The sequence below is a fragment of the Scyliorhinus canicula genome, chromosome 22 (assembly GCF_902713615.1).
Source record: "Scyliorhinus canicula chromosome 22, sScyCan1.1, whole genome shotgun sequence".
NCBI classification, from domain to species: domain Eukaryota; kingdom Metazoa; phylum Chordata; class Chondrichthyes; order Carcharhiniformes; family Scyliorhinidae; genus Scyliorhinus; species Scyliorhinus canicula.
Window position 1 is genome coordinate 19,000,522 of NC_052167.1, and position 22,086 is coordinate 19,022,607.

The window sequence follows — 22,086 nt, forward strand, 5'->3', positions numbered from 1 at the left end:
CAGTGGTCCAGATAACGGAAACCCTCCCTCCTACACCAGCTGTTTAGCCACGTGTTTAGCTGCTCTATCTTCCTATTTCTAGCCTCACTGGCACGTGGCACAGGGAGTAATAGAACAGTACAGCACAGAACAGGCCTTCGGCCCTCGATGTTGTGCCGAGCAATGATCACCCTAGTCAAACCCACGTATCCACCCTATACCCATAACCCAACAACCCCCCCCCCCCCAACCTTACTTTTTAGGACACTACGGGCAATTTAGCATGGCCAATCCACCTAACCCGCACATCTTTGGTCTGTGGGGGGAAACCGGAGCACCCGGGGCACGAAACCGTGCAGACTCCGCACAGACAGTGACCCAGCCGGGAACCGAACCTGGGACCCTGGAGCTGTGAATCATTTATGCTAACCACCATGCTACCCTGCTGCCGTAATCTTGAGATTACAACCCTTGAGGTCCTGTCTTTTAACTTTCTGCCGAGCTCATCTAATTGCTGGAATGTTTAGCTGCCAATCCTGTCCTTCCCTCAACCAGGTCTCTGTAATAGCAACAACATCATAGTTCCAAGTACTAATCCAAGCTCTAAGTTGCATTAATTAATTAGTAAATTAAATTATAAAATACATTTTTTTTAAAGTTACTGTTAACTATATGTTTCCGACTTCCGGTTGCGGCTATGACCAGCTAAGTCGCACGTTTGGCGGCTCCTGCTACAAAGGTGTTTTCGGGCCGATTGGAGGGCCCCAACGGCGCTGTAAGGACAAATCCCGGTGGGGGAAGGCTCCCTGAGGAGAACCAGACCAACTTTATGGTCGGTACCCGGAGTGGGGTGGTAAAGAAAGCAACAGCAGCTCCCCAAAAAAAGCGGGGGAAGAAGACCAAAATGGCGGCCGGTGGCGCACCCGAGGAATGGAGGAAATGGGCGGAGGAGCAGCAGGCCGCTCTCCTGCGCTTCTTTACGGAGCTGAAAATGGAGCTCTTGGAGTCAATGAATGCGACGACCACCAGGCTGATGGGAGCCCAGGCGACCCAAGAGGCGTCGATTCGGGAGCTGCAGCAGGAGATGACTGTGAGGGAGGAGGAGGCCACGGTCCTCGTGGGAAAGGTAGAGGTGCACGAGGCACTCCACCTGAAATGGCAGAGCCGTTTTGAGGAGCTGGATACCCGAATGAGGCGGAAGAACCTGAGGATCTTGGGCCTGGCAGAAGGCCTGGAGGGGTCAGACCTCCCGGGATACGTAGCAGAAATGCTGAGCTCCCTGATGGGGGCAGGGGCCGTCCCTTCGCCCCTGGAGCTGGAAGAGGCCTACAGGGTCATGGCTAGGAAGCCAAGAGCAAATGAGCCCCCGAGGGCGGTGCTGGTGCGGTTCCAGCGACTCAGCGATCGTGAGAGAGTGCTGGAGTGGGCCAAGAGGGAAAGGAGCAGCAAGTGGGAGAATTCGACGGTGAGGGTCTACCAGGACTGGAGTGCGGAGGTGGCTAAGCGGCGGGCCCGGTACAACCGGACGAAGGCGGTGCTACATGCAAAACGGATCAGGTTCGGAATGCTGCAGCCAGCGCGCTTGTGGGTCACCTACAGGAACCAACACCACTATTTTGAGTCCCCAGAGGAGGCGTGGTCCTTTGTACAGGAAGAGAAACTGGACTCGAATTAGACCCAGGGGATACTTGGCGGCCGTAGCCGCTCGGGTACTTTCAGCTGAACAAGTGGTTTTTTTTTTCGGCTGGGTCGGAACTGGGCAACTCTTATTGGAACGGTTTCCTTTTTTTTTCTTCTTTCCTTGTTTGGATCTTGAACTCTTGCTTTGGGTTTTTCTTCTGATGTTTTTTCCCCCCTTTGCCAACTTCCCTTAGTTATTGTTATTGTGGTTATTCATGGTTATTTATGGTTATTTATACTGTTTGGTAGAGGGCGACTGTTAAGTACATTGTTATTTGTTATCTATGTTATTTATAATGTTAAGTTGGGGAGGCGGGACGGGGGGGGAGAGCAGATCGGGGATATGGGCTCCTAGGGGGGGTTCTTTACAGGCATGGACGGGGACGGGGGTGGAACTGAAGATGGCGGGGTGGGGTGTGACAGGGCGAAAGCGCGGGCTTCCTCTGTTTTCCCGCGCGCGGGGCAGAGGAGGGGGGAGGGGAGGAGTGCGGGGCGTGGCTAGCAATGGCGACCTTTCCCGCGTTGGAGCGGGGCCAGGGAGGAGTGGCAAGGGGGGGGAGGCCCCCCCCCCCCCCCGAGCCAGGGGGAGTCGGAGTGTGGCAGGAGCAGCCGGGTCAGCGTAAACCAGCTGACTTACGGGAGTACGATGGAGGGTACATCGCGGCTAGGAGGGGTCCTAGCCTGGGGGGGGGGGGGGTTAGGGAGGGACACCGGGTTGCTGCTGGAAAGACCAGAAACGGGAAGTGGAGGACTGGAGAGGTGGGGGGAGGGGGCCATCGCCATGGGGAGCGGGTCAGAAGGGGAGGGTCGACCCGGGGCGAGCAGGGAACAGGACATGGCTAATCGGCAGGGGAAGGGGGCGGGTCGTCCCGCGACCCGGCTGATCACTTGGAACGTGAGGGGGCTGAATGGGCCGGTCAAGAGATCAAGGGTATTCTCACACCTGAAGGGACTGAAGGCTGATGTAGCAATGTTACAGGAGACCCATTTGAAGGTAGTGGACCAGGTTCGCCTGAGAAGGGGGTGGGTGGGACAGGTGTTCCACTCTGGATTGGACGCAAAGAACCGGGGGGTGGCGATTCTGGTGGGAAAGAGGGTGTCGTTCGTGGCGGAGGAGGTGGTGGCGGATAAGGAGGGTAGGTATGTGATGGTGAAGGGTAAGCTGCAGGGGGAGAAAGTGGTGATGGTCAACGTATATGCCCCGAACTGGGATGACGCGGGTTTTATGAGGCGCCTATTGGGCCTCATTCCGGGACTGGAGGCAGGGGGCTTGATCATGGGGGGGGACTTTAACACAGTGCTGGACCCCGGGCTAGACAGATCGAGCTCAAGGACCAATAGGAGGCCGGCAGCGGCAGAAGTGCTGAGGGGGTACATGGAGCAGATGGGAGGAGTAGACCCATGGAGGTTTGGTAGGCCGAGGGCGAGGGAGTATTCCTTTTTCTCCCACGTCCATAGAGTGTACTCCAGAATCGATTTCTTCGTGTTGAGCAGGGGGCTGATCCCGAGGGTACGGGAAGCTGAGTACTCGGCCATTGCGATCTCTGATCATGCACCACATTGGGTGGATGTGGAAATGGGGGAGGCGCGGGACCAGCGCCCGCTGTGGCGGCTGGATGTGGGGCTGTTAGCGGACGACGAGGTGTGTAAAAGGGTCCGGAAGAGCATTGAGAGCTATCTGGACTTGAATGACACGGGTGAGGTGCAGGTGGGGATGGTCTGGGAGGCCCTGAAGGCAGTGATCAGGGGAGAGCTGATCTCCATAAGGGCACACAGAGAAAGAAAGGAGAGGCAGGAGAGGGAGAGGCTGGTGGGGGAGCTTTTGGAAGTGGATAGGAGATATGCGGAGGCACCAGAGGAGGGGCTGCTGGGAGAACGGCGCAGCCTGCAGGTCAAGTTCGACCTGCTGACCACCAGGAAGGCAGAGACGCAGTGGAGAAGGGCACAGGGCGCGGTCTATGAGTATGGGGAAAAGGCGAGCAGGATGCTGGCACACCAGCTTCGCAAACGAGATGCGGCTAGGGAGATTGGGGGAGTGAAGGAGAGGGGCGGGAAAGTAGTGCAGAAGGGGCAAGAAGTGAATGGGGTCTTCAGGGATTTTTACAAGGAGTTGTATCGGTCTGAGCCGCCGACGAGGAGAGGGGGAATGGAGGACTTCCTAAACAAATTGAGGTTCCCAAGGGTCCAGGAGGGGCTGGTAGAAGGGCTGGGGGCGCCAATAGGGCTAGAGGAGCTAGTCAAGGGAATAGGTCAGATGCAAGCGGGGAAGGCGCCGGGGCCAGATGGGTTCCCGGTGGAATTCTACAAGAAAAATGTGGACTTGGTGGGACCGGTACTGGTACGAGCCTTTAATGAGGCGCGAGAGGGGGGGGTTCTGCCCCCGACAATGTCGCAGGCTCTGATCTCCCTGATATTGAAGCGGGATAAAGACCCCGTGCAGTGCGGGTCCTACAGGCCTATCTCGCTTCTGAACGTGGATGCCAAGTTGCTGGAGGAATTTAAGAGGTGGGACATGGTACCGCTGTCGCTGGCGGGGAGGGTGCAGTCAATCAAAATGACGGTCCTCCCAAGGTTCCTGTTTTTATTTCAGTGCTTGCCCATCTTCCTCCCTAGGGCCTTCTTCAAAAAGGTGACGAGTAGCATCATGAGCTACGTGTGGGCGCACGGCACCCCAAGGGTGAGGAGGGTCTTTTTGGAGCGGAGTAGGGACAGTGGAGGGCTGGCACTACCCAATCTCTCGGGGTATTACTGGGCGGCAAATGTGTCAATGGTGCGCAAATGGATGATGGAAGGGGAGGGGGCAGCTTGGAAACGAATGGAGAGGGCGTCCTGTGGCAACACAAGCCTGGGGGCCATAGTAACGGCACCATGGCCGCTCCCCCCCACGAGGTACACCACGAGCCCGGTGGTGGCGGCCACCCTCAAGATATGGGGGCAGTGGAGGCGACACAGGGGGGAAATGGGAGGTCTGTTGGCGGCGCCAATAAGAGGGAACCATAGATTCATCCCGGGGAACATCGACGGGGGATTTCAGAGCTGGTACAGGGTGGGCATACGGCAGCTGAAGGACCTGTTTATAGAGGGGAGGTTTGCGAGCCTGGGAGGGCTGGAGGAGAAGTTTGAGCTCCCCCCGGGAAACATGTTCAGATATTTACAAGTGAAGGCATTTGCTAGGCGGCAGGTGGAGGGGTTCCCCCTGCTCCCCAGTAAGGGGGCGAGTGATAGGGTGCTCTCGGGGGTCTGGGTCGGAGGGGGGAAGATATCAGACATCTACAAGATAATGCAGGAGGCGGAAGAAGCATCAGGGGAGGAGCTGAAAGCCAAGTGGGAAGGGGAGCTGGGAGAGCAGATAGAAGACGGGACGTGGGCGGATGCACTGGAGAAGGTCAATTCTTCCTCCTCGTGTGCGAGGCTGAGCCTCATTCAATTTAAGGTGCTGCATAGAGCTCACATGACGGGGACAAGGATGAGCCGGTTCTTTGGGGGTGAGGACAGGTGTGTCAGATGTCTGGGAAGCCCAGCGAACCATGTGCATATGTTCTGGGCATGTCCGGTGCTGGAAGGGTTCTGGAAGGGGGTGGCAAGGACGGTGTCGAAGGTGGTGGGGTCCAGGGTCAAACCAGGATGGGGGCTTGCGATCTTTGGGGTCGGGGTAGAACCGGGGGTACAGGAGGCTAGGGAGGCCGGAATACTGGCCTTTGCGTCCCTAGTGGCTCGACGAAGGATATTAATTCAATGGAAGGACGCGAGGCCTCCAAGCGTTGAAACTTGGATTAACGATATGGCTAGCTATATTCGGCTAGAAAGGATCAAATTTGCCCTGAGAGGGTCGGTACAGGGATTCTCCAGGCGGTGGCAACCTTTCCTTGACTTTTTAGATCAGAGATAGACGTTCGGGGTCGTGGCAGCAGCAACCCGGGGGGGGGGGGAGGGGAGGGAGGGGAGGGAGGGGAGGGGGGGCAGCAAGGGTCGTGGGGGGACATGCACGACTGTAACGCGGGCAAGTCTGCTCGCTGCTCATGTCTGAAACTGTAGGCTGCCTTGTTTGTTAAGTTGTTGCTTGGGGGGGGGAGGACTGCTGCGCGCGAGAGGGCGGGCGAGGGAGGGATATTTGCCTAGAGGGAGTGTGTTGTAAATAATTTAAAAATTAGTAGGGGTAAATGTTTGTATGGAAAAACTCTTTCAATAAAAATTATTTTTTAAAAAATAAATAAATAAATAAATAAATAAAAACTATATGTTTCCCAGCACTAGATTTATACTATAAATGTAAATTCTAAATACAGTACTCTCCAATCACTGGTTTAGATACCCCTCTAAATTATCATTAAGTAATTAATTCTGTTTAATTAGTTTAACATTGTTTAATTTTTAAATTTAGTGCAGATTCCCTGTCAGCCAATCAGGTCACAGCTTTCCTGTGATGTCACTTTTCAGTTCCCCCCCCCCCCCCAATTGGATCACTCAGAATAGCAGAATATCTACCACTTACCTGTTCCCAAGCTGTTCCCCGACTATCTCTCATACTCTCTCTCACTCCCGAAAATGAAGGCCGCTGGAAACTGGGGGTAAGATTTTACATTACCTACCTTCCCAGGGTGCTCCCTGGTTTTCTCCCTGCTTCCCGGAATGCACTCTCGACCTCTCCCCACTGATTACCAGTTACAAAGCCAAATGAAGGAAACAGAACAAAAAGGGAAACAGCACCTCCTCCCACTCTGCGCTGAATGACCCCACTGCCCAAATTACCAAGTTCAAATTCCCACTCTGGCTGTGTCTCACTCACTCAGGCTGTGTCTCCTTCACCTGCGCAAAGCTTACTGAGTGCGCTTTCTGTCTGTCTTTTATACAGAACTCAGCTAAACAAGATGAGTCACTCTATTTAAGCTTTAAACAGCAGAATACAGAATACAGCGCAAAGCTAGGGAGGAACAAACTATCCCTCACACCAATTAAATTAAATTCTTTCCCAAATAAATCAGTTCAGCATGACAATGGTTTTTAATTCTCGGTTAACTAACACCTGTAATTACATTTTTATCCCATTAAAAGGGTTAACTTTCAGAAATCACTCATAATTTGTTTACTTTGAAGTCAATTTTGACAGGCATGAGACAAAATGTTGATCCAGGCATTCAGCGGGAGGTGGTGGCACAGTGGAATTGTCACTGGACTAATAATCCAGAAACACAGAATGATGCTCTGGAATCCTGGGTTCAAAGCCCACTATGGCAGATGGTGGAATTTGAATTCAGTCAGAATCTGGAATTGAAAGTCTAATATAATGACCATGAGCCATCGTCGATTTTTGTAAAAACCCACCTGTTTTACTCATTTATTTTCATGAAGGAAATCTGCCATCCTTACCTGGTCTGGCCTACATGTGACTCCAGATCCACAGCAATGTGGTTGACTCTCACAATGCCCTTTGAAATGCTCTAACAGGCCATTCTGTTCAAGGGCAATTAGGGCTGGCCAATCAATGCTGGCCCAGCCAAAGAAGCTCATATCCCATGATCGAATAAAAAAACAGGTTCACCTGAGGAAGGAGCAGTGCTCCGAAAGCTGGTGTTTGTAACAAACCTGTTGGACTTTAACCTGGTGTTGTAAGACTTCTTACTGTGCTCACCCCAGTCCAACGCCGGCATCTCCACATCACGAATAAAAAATGAAGTTAATGAGTAATAACACTAACCTTGATTCTCCAACGTTGTCAACTAGTAAAAGTCATCTTGTATACATAATAAGTTATTTAATAATTTTAATAATCTTTTATTGTCACAAGTAGGCTCACATTAACACTGCAATGAAGTTACTGTGAAAAGCCCCTAGTCACCACATTCCGACGCCTGTTCGGGTACACTGAGGGAGAATTCAGAATGTCCAATTCACCTAACATCACGTCTTTCGGGACTTGCGGGAGGAAAGCAGAGCACCCGGAGGAAACCCACGCAGACACGGGGAGAACGTGCATTCTCCGCACATTCAGTTACCCAGCCAGGAATCGAACTTGGGACCCTGGCGCTATGAGGCAACAGTGCTAACCACTGAACTGCCCTGCCACCCACATACAATACAGTCAGAGTAACAAATGCTTTGAAGGTGCTTGAAGTGCCAAGTCATTTCTTTAGGTTAATCGATTCAAATTTGTGTGACTCAGATTGCGCCTAAAATCTCTCAATTGGACAATATTCTAAGGAGTTACCATTTAGGGACAAAATTTTGGTTTCCCAAGAAATGCCCTAAGGAGTGAAACTAGGAGTGAACCAAGCTTATATATTCCTCTGAGGCGGGATTTCCAGTCTTCCAGCTGCGTGTTTCTTGGCAGCGCGTCTTCGCTGGCGGCGGGATTCCCTTCTTGTCGATGGGGTTTCCCAGAGAAGACACCCCACGCTGCCGGGAAACCCGCGGGAGGGGAGGCTCTGCCGGTGGGAACAGAGAATCCCAATGGCCGGAGAATTCCGATCCTGGTCAGGCCACTTGGGCTTGTTCCAAAATGGCATCAGATTTAGGTCGTGAATATCGCAATTTCAGGTCATTAGCTTTAACAATCCCTACCCTAAATAAATGCTGAGAATGGAAAGCGGCAATCAAATGAGGCTTCCTAGAAACAGTTTCGGAAGGATTTGGAAATGCAAGTGTGGTGGGACAGCCCTAAAACGCAGGAACGGAGGAGAGAACGAACAAGCGATAATTCTAGCAGAAAATATAATCCTGGGGCAGGATTCTCCAGCCACCAGACGCGTTTTCTGGCACGGCGCGCCCCCAGCCGGCAGCGGGATTCGCCATTCCCACAGCCGGCCAATGGGGTTTCCCATTGTCGCCACTCCACGCCATCGGGAAACCCGCCGGCATGGGTGCACTGCCCGCAAACCGGAGGATCCTGGCAACGGAGAATTCCGCTGCTTGTCATCCGATCATTGTCAGGAAGCAGGTTTGTTGAAAATACTGATTCTCCAAAATGATTGCGCCAGTTTAGAATAATCTAACCAGTTGGCCATGAATAATTTTACGAGATCTTCCTTTCTGTAAAGGTTGATGCATTACACATCAGAGATGACAATCTTCCAGAAATTGTGGCTCATTCAGTCAACTTGAGCGTCTGAAGGCAAGAGACATCAGCCCACATGGTGCTCGGCCACACAATGGTTTAGGTTTGAGGCCCTGTTTTACGTGACTAACCGATTAGGCAACAACTGGTCGATGAGGAGGGCGGACGCCCTTGCCTTTGCCTCCCTGATCGCCCGCTGTAGAATCCTGCTCGGCTGGTGATCACCCAGAGCTGCAGACTGGTTGTTCGACCTGTCGGAGTTTCTCCAAATGGAGCAAATCAAATTTGCCATCCGTGCGTCAGAAGATGGCTTCCACAATACATGGGAGCCATTCACCCGACTGTTCAGGGACCTGTTTGTGGCCGACACATCAATAAATAAGTAGCCAGAAGCCAGGGATAAATAGCCAGGACAAGATAGAAGAGAGGAAAGTGAGGGAATCATGGAGTCATAGATGTTTACAGCATAGAATCAGGCCCTTCGGCCCAGCTGGTCCATGCCACCCCGTTTCTATCCCTAAGCTAGTCCCACTTGCCCACATTTAACCCATATCCCTCTATACCCACCCTGCCCATGTAACTGTCTAGCTGCTTTTTATAGGACAATACTGTACCCGCCTCTACCATTGCCTCTGGCAGCCCATTCCAGATGCTCACCACCATCTGTGTGAAGGAATTTCCCATCTGGTCTCTTTTGTATCTCTCCCCTCTCACCTTAAACCTGTGCCCTCTAGTTCTTGACTCTTCTACCTTTGGGAAAAGATTTCGACTATCTACCTTATCGATGCTCCTCATTATTTTATAGACCTCTAGAAGCTCACCCCTAAGCCTCCAGGGAAATAAGTCCCAGCCTATCCAGCCTCTCCTTATAACCCAGACCATCAAGTCCCGGTAGCATCCCAGTAAATCTCTTCTGCACTCTTTCTAGTTTAACAATACCCTTCCTGTAATAGGGTGACCAGAATTGAACACAGTATTCCATGTGAAATGAAATGAAACGAAAATCGCTTATTGACACAAGTAGGCTCTAAATGTAGTTACTGTGAAAAGCCCTTAGTCGCCACATTTTGGCGCCTGTTCGGGGAGGCTGGTACGGGAATTGAACCGTGCTGCTGGCCTGCCTTGGTCTGCTTTCAAAGCCAGTGATTTAGCCCAGTGTGCTAAACCAGAATTAAACTCCATCTGCCATTCATCGGCCCACGGGCCCAATTGGTCAAAATCCTGTTGCAATCTTATATGACCTTCTTCGCTGTCCACTATGCCACCAATCTTGGTGTCATCTGCAAACGTACTAACCATGCCTCGCACATTCTTATCCAAATCATTTATATATGTCACAAGTAACAGTGGACCCCGCACCGATCCCTGAGGCACACCGCTGGTCACAGGCCTCCAGTCTGAAAAACAACCTTCCACAACCTCGGTCAGAGGGTCCGGGGAGGGGCAAGATGTGGTCGCCAAACCCAGCAGGAAAGAAAGGGGGCAGCAGTGAAGAAGGGAAGGGAGGGGGGTAGGGAGGGAGGGGGGAGAGCAAAAAAGGGAGCCAGGAGGGGGAAGAGATAAGAGAACGAAAAGAGGGGGGGGGGGGGGAGCGCAGGGGAAGACATGCGGCGGCAAAAACCGCAGCACGACGAGAGAAAGTAATGAAGAACGGGGAAGATAAAGGAGCAATGGCCAATGCCACGGCAACGGCACCGCAAAATGTAAATAGCTTTCGGGGGCACCACCTAGGTACCCCCTCCACCCTTGTTTGATGCTCTGTAAAAAGAAAAAAAAAGAAGAAAGGAGAGGAAAGACCCTCTTTCCTGTTCCATATGTCCTGGATCCTTTGTGTTTTGCTATGTATTTATATACATAGGCAAATGGAATGTTGTCCTTCATTGCTAGAGGGATGGAGTTTAAGACTAGGGAGGTTATGTTGCAATTGTATAAGGTGTTAGTGAGGCCACACCTGGAGTATTGTGTTCAGTTTTGGTCTCCTTACCTGAGAAAGGACGTACTGGCGCTGGAGGGTGTGCACAGGAGATTCACTAGGTTAATCCCAGAGCTGAAGGGGTTGGATTATGAGGAGAGGTTGAGTAGACTGGGACTGTACTCGTTGGAATTTAGAAGGATGAGAGGGGATCTTATAGAAACATTTAAAATTATGGAGGGAATAGATAGGATAGATGCGGGCAGGTTGTTTCCACTGGCGGGTGAAAGCAGAACTAGGGGGCATAGCCTCAAAATAAGGGGAAGTAGATTTAGGACTGAGTTTAGGAGGAACTTCTTCGCCCAAAGGGTTGTGAATCTATGGAATTCCTTGCCCAGTGAAGCAGTTGAGGCTCCTTCATTACATGTTTTTAAGGTAAAGATAGATAGTTTTTTGAAGAATAAAGGGATTAAGGATTATGGTGTTCGGGCCGGAAAGTGGAGCTGAGTCCACAAAAGATCAGCCATGATCTAATTGAATGGCGGAGCAGGCTCGAGGGGCCAGATGGCCTACTCCTGCTCCTAGTTCTTATGTTCTTATATTATGTACAAAACCCTACAGAAAACATTTTTTTTTAAAAATATAACTGGCCGATGTCAGGTTCAGCTTTGCTGGAATAGGGAGGAAAAACTCCACCGAGTTCCGACACTCATCGCTCTGGAGTGACTCCTACTACGAGGTGCACCCGTCTGGAGTTGGCCGTGAAGAGAGAACTAAAACTGCCCTGTGCAGGTTCAGATATAAAGAGTGGCTACTCGAGCAGGGTAGCAATGGAACAATAGCCCTGCAAGTCAACTGACCCTGCCGACTTCTGCCCATGTTGCCTTTGTGAATTTGTCTAAAACAGTTCTTCATAATAGTGGTTGTGCTCCACAGGACTGGAACATCGCTCAGAAAAATTCAAGACTTAGGCTTTCGGGGGTTATTGCACATTAAGTATCTGAGACAACTCAACAGTTGAGAGTTTTTTCAAGTACAAGTGTCTCGTTTTACGGCACTTTTTGCTCAAAGTTCAAACGCAGTTACATTTCAGTAACTTACCAATGACAACAGCAACTGCTTAAGGCCCTTTTGATTTGGGAGTAGGTCCATGAGGTTGCATAGTGGTTGTGAAGCCTTCACCACTGGGACTACCAATGAGAACATTGGGCACAGATAACTCATGACCTTCCCCCCTGCTTGTTGAAAAAAAACACATTCTGGCAAACCAGATTTATATCGTTTGAAGAGGAGGCTTTTCAAGGCAATAGATGATCTACTTCCACCGGTGCAATGCCAGTCAAGGGGCATAGTTTGTGTTTGACAGCCCAATCTTTGAAAGCAAGTTTCAACGTACCATTGCATTGTGTCTCACCTGGCTTAGTGTCGCTCTCACCATCCCCAGCAGAACCAAGGCAGCTTCGGTGCACAGTCCATTTGGGATTGTTATGGACTTTTCACATGACTTTGGTTTCACTTGTTTGAGAAGCCAAGTAATCATCATGTCAAGGTCCATCTAGGAGGGATAGAACAATGCATTCTTTTATAAACCTGATCAGTGTTCCCTCACCAAGTGCATACCGTCATCTGTAAATCAAAATACCTAACATTCCACCTTTTATGCACTATGGATATGGTTGACTTTTGTTTTAAACTGTGGGCCTATTAAGTTTTGCAGGTCAGGAACAAAACAAAATTGCCACATTAAAGGCAGCCATGGCATGGGGGAGGTCTGGAATTCCCTTTGTTCTTTCCCCATAATTCCCACTCAACTGGTTTAACACCTTGGGGGCGGCACGGCGGCACAGTGGTTAGCACTGCTGCCTCACAGCGCCAGGCACCCGGATTTGATTCTGACCTTGGGTGACTGTGTGCAGTCTGCACGTTCTTCCTGTGTCTGCGCTTGGCTCCGGTTTCCTCCCACAGTCCAAAGAAGTGCAGGTTAGGTGGATGGGCCGTGTTAAGTTGCCCCTTAGCATTCAACGGTTAGGTGGGGTTATGGGGGGGGAGAGTGGTCCTAGGTAGGGTTGGTGCAGACTCGATGGGCCGAATGGCCTCCTCCTGCACTGTAGTGATTCTATGACCTTAGCGCATTTACATGTATATATTTGGACAGAACTTTGATCCAAATATTCTTAGGTCCTTTTTTTAAAAAAAACATTTCTCAACCAGGTAGGTTAACAAAATAAAGGATCCAAACCAAATCTTGATTCGCCTGATTTTACCTTTATCAGGCCTTTTTACATTGTACATGCCAATTATAGAATTATGCGCATGTCACTGCAGAAGATATAAGCACGCCTTGTTATACCCTGCTGTGAAGCAAATTATTGTTCTGCTCTATGCAAGTCCCATTCAGTGATTACACACGGTCACTGATCTCAGTCTGCACAGCTTCCAGCTGCCACTCGCTGCTCGTACACCTGCTCGGCACGTCCCTTGGGTTGCACTGGGGACATCTTTTCAATTGCGCAGACTGGTGCTCAAACTCCCGCTGAAATCCCTTGCACCCTTGAATGTTGGACCTTCTGCTCGGCGTACCGTCATGGTGGCCATCCGCGTATTCCAACAGGGTCAGAGGAAATGGCGGATGTCGTCCGGGACAATAGCGCCAGGACAACTAAAGAGCGCTGAGATGGAAAGGTGGAACTCACTCTGGCCATCAGACAGCAGCAGGATTGTCGAACAATAGCAGGTGACACGAACGTGCTGAGAAACCCATCAAATCCATCACTGGTAGGCAAGGTGCAAATAGATGTATTTGCTGATTTTGTGGAGCTGGAATAACACGAGGCCACTGGCAAAAAAATATTCTGGATGGGTTTTGTTGGAAGGAAGAGCCGTGAGGTCATGTCTGTCGCTGTACAATAGTACAAGGATTCCTTGGAGAAAACTTGGGGTGGCGGAGGTGGCTCGTCATTGGCTGCGGGTGGGAACTTGCGGGTCCTGCTGATGACTACAGTGTTTTGTGTGGCTCACCAGTCCTGCCACCGGGGTACCCTGCCATGGAGTGGTAGAGGGGGTTGGAGTGGGGGGGGGTGCCTTTGGAAGGGCTGGCAAATATTGCCCTTTGTTCGATGGGCCATAAAGGTTTGATTTGAGTTTCTTCGGTGTGAATAGAATGTAGCTTCGTGTGCGGGGCCTTCTTTCAGATGATACGGGGATGCTAGAACTTCTGGGTCACTGTCAAAAAAATAAGGGGTTGCTCATTTAAGATGGAGATGAGGAGAAATTTCCTCTCTCGGCACAGGTTGTAAGGGCCTTTCCTGTTGATTCTCTTGTTCCTATTTCTTTTATTTTGTCTTTATCTTTTGTGGCAGAAGAACCCAGACTGATTGGAACCCAAGAGATTGGAGGGGTTTGTTTCAGCTGGTTTGCTGGTGGCCAATGGATTGTCCAGGAATAGTATTCTGCCCGGCACCTGACACCGATTGGCTCCTGTTAGGCCGGGGTTTCTCCAGAGAGAACCCAAGAGGAGCCAGTGGGACCCTCAAGGTGGAAACATCTCTCTCTCTTTCTCTCTCTTGGCTCTGCTACCTACTATCTGAAAGCAGAAGCTTCTAAACATGGAAGAAGCTGTCTCTCTCTCTCTCTCGAATGTTGGCCGTCTACTATTTCTGTCTGTCGACAGTTCAAGATGAAAGAAAAGATAACATCTATCTGAAAGCCTAAACTAAAGCAGAAACTAACTGGAAGATGTCCATCTTTTACATTTTTCATTATTTTACACCCCTCTTTCCCCTCTGTGTTTGTTTGGCTGTGTGTGTGCATGTGCGTGTGTGTGTGTATAGTATATATAGAGGGTGGGCGAGTTAAATAGTGGGGATTAGAGTTTAGATGGTAACTAACCAGTTATATTTTTTTTGCAATTTACTTGTAGTTACTGATAATAATAAAAAGTTAATTGTGTTTAAATTTACAAACCTGGTGACTGTAGTTATTGGACCTCAGGTATTTAAAAATAAAAGTTAGTTTTAACCGTGCTGCGGAGCTGGATTTGACCGCGCACCAGCGCAGGATGTCGTAGAACAGTCACGAGTCTCCGAAATTCTCTTCCTCAAAAGACAGTGGAAGCAGAGTCTTTGAATAGTTTTCAGGCAGAGTCGCCAGATTCTTGATTAACAAGAGGGAGCGGGAATGTGGGACCCAGGTTGCAATCATATCGGCCATGATCTTATTGAATGGGAAAGCAGGTTCGAGAGGCCGAGTGGCCCACTCCTGCTCCTAATCCATATGTAAACCCATGTTTGCCTGTTCGGGATGGATGTATAAGATCTAGGGCAGCACGGTAGCATGGTGGTTAGCATAAATGCTTCACAGCTCCAGGGTCCCAGGTTCGATTCCCGGCTGGGTCACTGTCTGTGCGGAGTCTGCACGTCCTCCCCGTGTGTGCGTGGGTTTCCTCCGGGTGCTCCGGTTTCCTCCCACAGTCCAAAGATGTGTGGGTTAGGTGGATTGGCCATGATAAATTGCCCGTAGTGTCCTAAAAAGTAAGGTTAAGGGGTGGGGGGTTGTTGGGTTACGGGCATAGGGTGATACGTGGGTTTGAGTAGGGTGATCATGGCTCGGCGCAACATCGAGGGCCGAAGGGCCTGTTCTGTGCTGTACTGTTCTATGTACTCTATCTCATGGAACTATTCAGAAATGAACAGGGGAAATACTGGCCAACATTTGTCTCTCTCAGACAACGTCGGTAAAACAGACCATCTGGTCATTTATCTCCTCGCTGTCCGTGCAAACGGTCTGTGTGAAAATTGCCATGATTCCTGCATTACAAGAGTGACGGACACTTCAAAAATACCTTGCTGCTTTGGATACCCGAAGGGCTATGAGTGTATAAAATGAACGTTTGATTACTTCCTCGTCCTGTCAAAATTCCGCTGTTGATTCTCGGTCACAGCCCCCACGTTAAATACTTAAAGTACGCCAATCGCGCGATTGCAGCACAACACAACAAGAACTGCAAAGATAGGGAGATGCTTTACCTTGGAGTCCTCTGGCATCTCATTAATTGGTGTCTGTAAGACCAATGCAGCCAGGAGAAAGTAGAGCTCAGGTATGGCGATATGATGGCTCAGGAACATTTGCATCATTTCAAATCCAGGAATTAAATGCGCCATTTGGCTACAAGCCTGAGGCCGAGACTTGATGTTGTCTGGAAGCAAAGAGCAAATGGTAAGGGTTTCTTTTGGTATTCTGCTGCCAATCTCGAAAGATTTTTCTAAGTACGGCTTAACAAATGTGATCATTTCAGTTTGCTTTTACACATTACGGGTTACATTTACAGGAAGGCATCAAGATTAAATGTTGTAATTATGTTATCCTATCATCAGATGACTAATGTTGTCTAAACTCTATGGGTTACAAAATAATATTTTTCAGTTTTCAAACAGTGGAGAAATGTAGATCAAAGAATTATCTCTCTCTCAAAGAGCTAGCACAGGCATGATAGACAGAATGGCCTCCTCCTACGCCGTGAGCGTCTATGCTTCTAACTGTTCCCTCATCTGCCAAAAACACAAATTTGGCCCCGATTCTCCCAGAGCTTGACTTGATAAAATTATCCATCATGTGTAACGGTAATTACAACCTGAGGAACACAAGAAATTGCAGCATTAGATCATGTGGTCCATCGAGCCTCCTCCGCCATTCAATATGGCCATGGGGCTTCAACCAATTTTCCCACCCGTAACCCATATCCCGTCATTCCCCGAGACACCAAAACTCTGTCTATCCCACAGCCTTAAATGTGTTCAACGATGGAGCCTTCACAACCATCTGGGGTAGAAAATTGCAAAGATCCGCAACACTTGAGTGAAGCAACGTTTTCCCATCCCAGTCTTAAATAATTAGCCCCCTTATCCCGAAGTTGTGGCTCTGGCCAAAATTCTCCTCTCCCATCCCTTAAAATTCCTGTGTGAAATCCCGCCCCATGTCGATTCCTGCCATGGGTGAGGCCGTAAATTCAGGCCTCCGTATTTTACACTCCTCAATATGTTCCATACCTCTGCCGTTTCCTCATTCCCCATAATAATCTATCCTGCCTCTGTTTCTAAGGGCCCATTTAGCTACTCTCCTCCTTTTTATATACATATATAAGCTCTTAGAATCTGTTTTTATATTTCTGGCTAATTTACTGTCATATTCTATTTTCCCTTTTTATCAACTTTTTGGTGGCCCTCTGCTGGTTTCTAAAACATGCCCAATCCTCAGACTTTCTGCTGTCTATTTGCAACACTGTAAGCCTTTTTGTTCAATGTAACACTGTCCTTAACTTCATGAGTGAACCATGGATGGGTTTTTCCAATGGAATGTATTTTTGTTGAACATTTTCAATTATTTCTTTAAACGTTTCCATTCTCCACTTACCTCCGTACCTTTTAGTCTATTTGCCCAATTAACCGTAGCCAGTCCTCCCCTCATACCTCTGTAATTGGCTTTAGGTTGAAGATTCTGGTTTGCCATAGGAGTATGTCACTTTCAAACTTAACATGGAATTCAGTGGTATTATGATCACTATTTCTCAGCGGATCATTTACGACAGTATTACTGATTCACCCTGCTTTACTACATAATACTTAATCTAAGGTAGCTTCATTGCTAGTCAGTTCCACTGCATATTACACCAAGAAACAGTCACAAAACCATTCCACAAACTCATCTTCTGGACAAATCTTGCCAATTTGATTGTCCCAGTTTCTCTTGAAGATTCAAGTCACCTCACAGTAATTTCCTTTTTGACAAGCTCCAATACATTTTTTCCCCAATGGTATAATTACTGTTAGGGGATCTGTAAACTATTCCTACCAGTCTTTTTCTGACTATTGCTATTCCTAATTTCCAACCATTCTGATCTCACTTCATGATCTCCTGAGACCAGATCCTTTCTCACTAATGTTTATAATGGGCTGCAGTTTCCTGGCAGTCAATCCCCTGGTCACACACAGCTATTTACTCTCCTTAATCAGGCTGCAAGATGATGGCCAATGAATGGTCATTCAATCCATGTTGATGCACCCACCCAGAAGACCCTAAAGTTCTTAAGATCCATTGTCCTTCGGGACATTCCTGACTGATCAGCTATTAGCCCATTACGTAGTCTGGTGGCCTCTTTGTCCGTCAATGGGAGGTTAGTTGCATATCACTAGCATGGCTCTGTTCTTTTGTTTGAGGGGCTGGGTGGAGCTTTGAGAGTGAGAAAGAAAGAATCCTCTGTTGAACAGGTACAAGGAGAAGGCTTTGGAAATCGACCGAGAAGGCCATGAAAGTTACCACTTATCAAGGCAGGCTTTGGAAAAAGGGTTCAGAACAAATGTCCCTGCCAGAAAAAAAATTGCTTTGTAAATGCAAGTTTGCCTTTATCTGCTTGTTAAAGTGGCATGAGAGCTGCGTGATCTATCACAGTGTTGTTTAAGGGAAACTAGTGTGTTAAAGTTAAGAGACTGCATGTAATCTGTTATTGTTAGGGTTGAAGTTTAAAAGTTTGAATATTGTCTTCTTTTCTTTTGATTTAATAAAATTTATTTATTAAAAAAACAAGCCCCATTTCTTGTTTTACATAGAACATAGAACAGTACAGCACAGTACAGGCCCTTTGGCCCACGATGTTCTAATCTAAGATCAACCTAACCTACACCCCTTCAGTTTACTGCTGTCCATGTGCCTGTCTAAGAGTCGCTTAAATGTCCCTAATGACTCTGGCTCCCCACCTCTGCTGGCTGTGCATTTCACACACCCACCACTCCCTGTGTAAAGAACCTACCTCTGACATCTCCCCTATACCTTCCTCCAATAACCGTAAAATTATGTCCCCTCGTGACAGCCATTTCCACCCTGGGGAAAAGTCTCTGGCTATCCACTCTATCCATACCTCTCATCACCTTGTACACTTCTATCAAGTCACCTCTCTGCCTTCTTCGCTCCAGTGAGAAAAGCCCTAGCTTCCTCAACTTTTCTTCATAAGACATGCCCTCCAGTCCAGGCAGCATCCTGGCAAATCTCCTCTGCACCCTCTCCAAAGCATCCACATCCTCCCTATAATGAGGGAACCAGAACTGGACACAATATTCCAAGTGGGGTCTAACTAGAGTTTTATAAAGCTGCATCAAAACATCGTGGCTCTAAAACTCAAATCCCCTGTTAATGAAAGCCACCACACCATACGCCTTCTTAACAACCCGATCAACCTGGGTGGCAACTTTGACCAATCTATGTATATGGACCCCAAGATCCCTCTGTTCCTCCACACTTCCAAGAATATTCAGCATTCAAATTCGACCTTCCAAAATGAATCACTTCACATTTATCTAGGTTGAACTCCATCTGCCACTTCTCAGCCCAGATCTGCATTCTGTCAATGTCCTGTTGTAACCTGCAACAGCCCTCAACACTATCTACAACTCCCCCAACCTTCGTGTCATCGGCAAACTTACTAACCCACCCTTCCAGTTCCTCATCCAAGTCATTTATAAAAACCACAAAGAGCGGAGGTCCCAGAATAGGTCCCTGCGGGATACCACTGGTCACTGACCTCCAGGCGGAATACTTTCTATCCACTACCACTCGCTGTCTTCTTTCACCCAGCCAGTTCTGTATCCAGACAGCCAAATTTCCCTTTATCCCATCCCCTTAACTTTGTGAATGAGCCTACCATGGGGAACCTTATCAAAGGCCTTACTGAAATCCATATACACCATATCCACTTCATCAATGTGTCTTGTCACATCCTCAAAGAATTCAATGAGGCTTGTGAGGCATGACGTGCCCCGCACAAAGCCATGCTGACTATCTTTAATCAAGCTATGTTTTTCTAAATAATCATAAATCCTATCTCTCAGAATCCTTTCCAAGTTTTATTGCTCCTGGAACAAATCGATCTTTTCGCACCATTTTTTAAAAAAGGTAGTGGCTTTGTTTCAGAATCTTAACAACTGCTGAGTGCCAACCAGGCATCCGTAACAATACATCGACACATACCCATTAAAATATTACAATCCGCTGTGTTGTTTTCCAGCCATACGTTCCCCACCATGCCATCTCGGAATTTGGTCAACAGCACTGGGTTGTAGAGGAACCGAAGAACCAGTCTGGTACCCAGGATCACGGTGGTCGGGTGAAGATGAGGTTGCACAAAGAGCAGGAACCAGTCAGGTCCCAGTGACGTGAACGTTTTCTCCTGATCTCTGACAGAAACAAATATATGTATATTTTTAAAAAGAACATTCAGTTCAGAAGAGAATAGTTTTAAGAGTGGGAAGCGACTCAGAGGACACCCACTTGGAATTTTGATCAAGGCGATCCCAATACACAACATCGAGCAGCATCTTCAATAGCTGGTTGCGTAGCCAAACTGTGCGGCCCGCCACTTGATTTATGACTTTGCATAACAAAAGAAATTAAGGGGAAGATAGATCAGTCTCAGTATTTGCGTGAGGCACATCTGGAATATAATTGTTTTAAATAAATTAAAAAGTCTCACCCTCTATTGACGGATCAGAGACTCTTTCGAGTGAAATTAATTTTTCATCCATGGCAGCTGGAGGCAAAGTATACGTAAGGAATAATCCGATCCTTCAATAGAGAATATTAAATATTTCAATGGTAGTTCTTCTTCAGATATGTCTCCAATCATGGCCACTATGTTTCATTGTAATTTATGTCAGTCATTTCAAATGGCAGCCGCGAAATATCTTTTCATATCTCTGCGATATGAGAATTGTTTGGCGTATTGTCTGAATGTCACAAAATAAGCAGACAAAGTTCGCAAATGCTAAAAAGTTGAAACACAAACGCATTTTTGAAAATATGACGCGGGATTCTCTGGTTCCCCCCGTCACGAGTTTCTGGGCGTCCACATTCCAGCCGCTGGTCAATGGGATTTCCCATCGAAGCCACCCCACGCCGTTGGGAAAGCCATGGGCAGGGGGCTGCACCGCCGGCAGGAACAGGGAATGCCAATGGCTAGAGAATTCTGGCCCTGGTATATTTATTCTTGCGAAAGAGAAAATGCTGGAAAATCTCAGCAAGTCTGGCAGCATCAGTAGGGAGAGAAAAGAGCTAACGTTTCGAGTCCGATGACTCTTTGTCAAAGTCATCGGACTCGAAACGTCAGCTCTTTTCTCTCCCTACAGATGCTGCCAGACTTGCTGAGATTTTCCAGCATTTTCCCTTTCGTTTCATATTCCAGCATCTGCAGTAATTTGCCTTTATATTTATTCTTGCCATGTGCTATGTCACTGGTAAGGCAGTGTTTACTCTCAGCCCCAAGGTACACTGAAGACAAGTAAGAGTGAGCTACACAACGTGGGACTGGAGTTCATTCTCACTGCAGTCGCCTTCCCCCTGTGTGAGGGTCATCAAGCCTCATGAGGCTGGAAATCGCCCCTTGTCAGAGTCCTCCATTTTGCCCATGCAGCCTGGCATCTGATGGGACCCCACCCTTGCCCCCTGTGCTGAACCTGCGGATTCCCCTGCTCCGATCCACGTTCCAGCTGCCACTCTGGCAGGACAATCCCTCAACGATGATATGGCCACAAGCCCAGCAAGGAGGACATGGGGAGCGCCGCCTACAATCCCGCCGCCAGACCCCTTTAAACCTCGAGGCTCACCACCATGAAGGGCCGCTAAAGCCTGCCAGCGACCCCACCCCAAGATGCCGGAACTGAAAGCCTCTCCTCCGGCCCAAACTTGCACTTATCTGGGTCTCCCACCCTGTCCCACCTCTCCGGTGCCCCCTCTGCAATTGGCACCCTGGAAGGAGATGGCGACCTGAGAGCCCACCTCCGATATGCCCTTCACGCTGAGGTCGCCAGGTTCTCGTTTGTATACAGCTTTTGTGACATCACGCTAGTGCCGATGAATGTTCAGTGGGGGGGGAGGTCCCGGTGGGAGTGCTTGCTAATGAGATGCTAATGTATTCAGATGAGGTTCCCGAGCTTCCGTGGTGGATTCCCGTTCTGCCGCCGACAGTGGACTTGGGAAATCGGAAAACGCAATCTCGCCAGCGAGCATCGCGTTTCCCGATTCGCACCATCTTTTACACCTGAGTCGCCATTCTCGCTGAAGGCCGACGTGAGCAGATAACTCGTACTCCGAGCTTTGAATCCAGGTTCATTCATTGAATTCAAATTCTTCTACCTACCGTGTTGGGAATTCAACCCATGTCCCTGAGCATTAGCCTGGGTCACTGGGTAACTAGTCCAGTGAGATTACCATGACACCAGGGCAGCAGGGTAGCATGGTGGTTAGCATAAATGCTTCACAGCTCCAGGGTCCCAGGTTCGATTCCCGGCTGGGTCACTGTCTGTGTGGAGTCTGCACGTCCTCCCCCTGTGTGCGTGGGTTTCCTCCGGGTGCTCCGGTTTCCTCCCACAGTCCAAAGATGTGCGGGTTAGGTGGATTGGCCATGCTAAATTGCCCGTAGCGT

The 22,086-nt window shown here is 48.8% G+C and overlaps 1 protein-coding gene across 2 annotated transcripts in view; it reads right to left on the bottom strand.

Moving 5' to 3' along the window:
• The window catches only part of wdfy4 (WDFY family member 4), a 292,745-nt gene that overhangs the window by 180,801 nt on the left and 89,858 nt on the right, over window positions 1-22,086 (bottom strand). For both annotated transcript variants that reach the window (XM_038782904.1, XM_038782905.1), the window contains 5 exons: window positions 20,140-20,231; window positions 19,938-20,037; window positions 19,638-19,843; window positions 15,647-15,816; window positions 12,037-12,177 (listed from right to left, as the gene is read on the bottom strand). In XM_038782904.1, coding sequence (XP_038638832.1) covers window positions 12,037-12,177; window positions 15,647-15,816; window positions 19,638-19,843; window positions 19,938-20,037; window positions 20,140-20,231 — 709 coding nt within the window. The remainder of the gene's footprint in view (window positions 1-12,036; window positions 12,178-15,646; window positions 15,817-19,637; window positions 19,844-19,937; window positions 20,038-20,139; window positions 20,232-22,086) is intronic.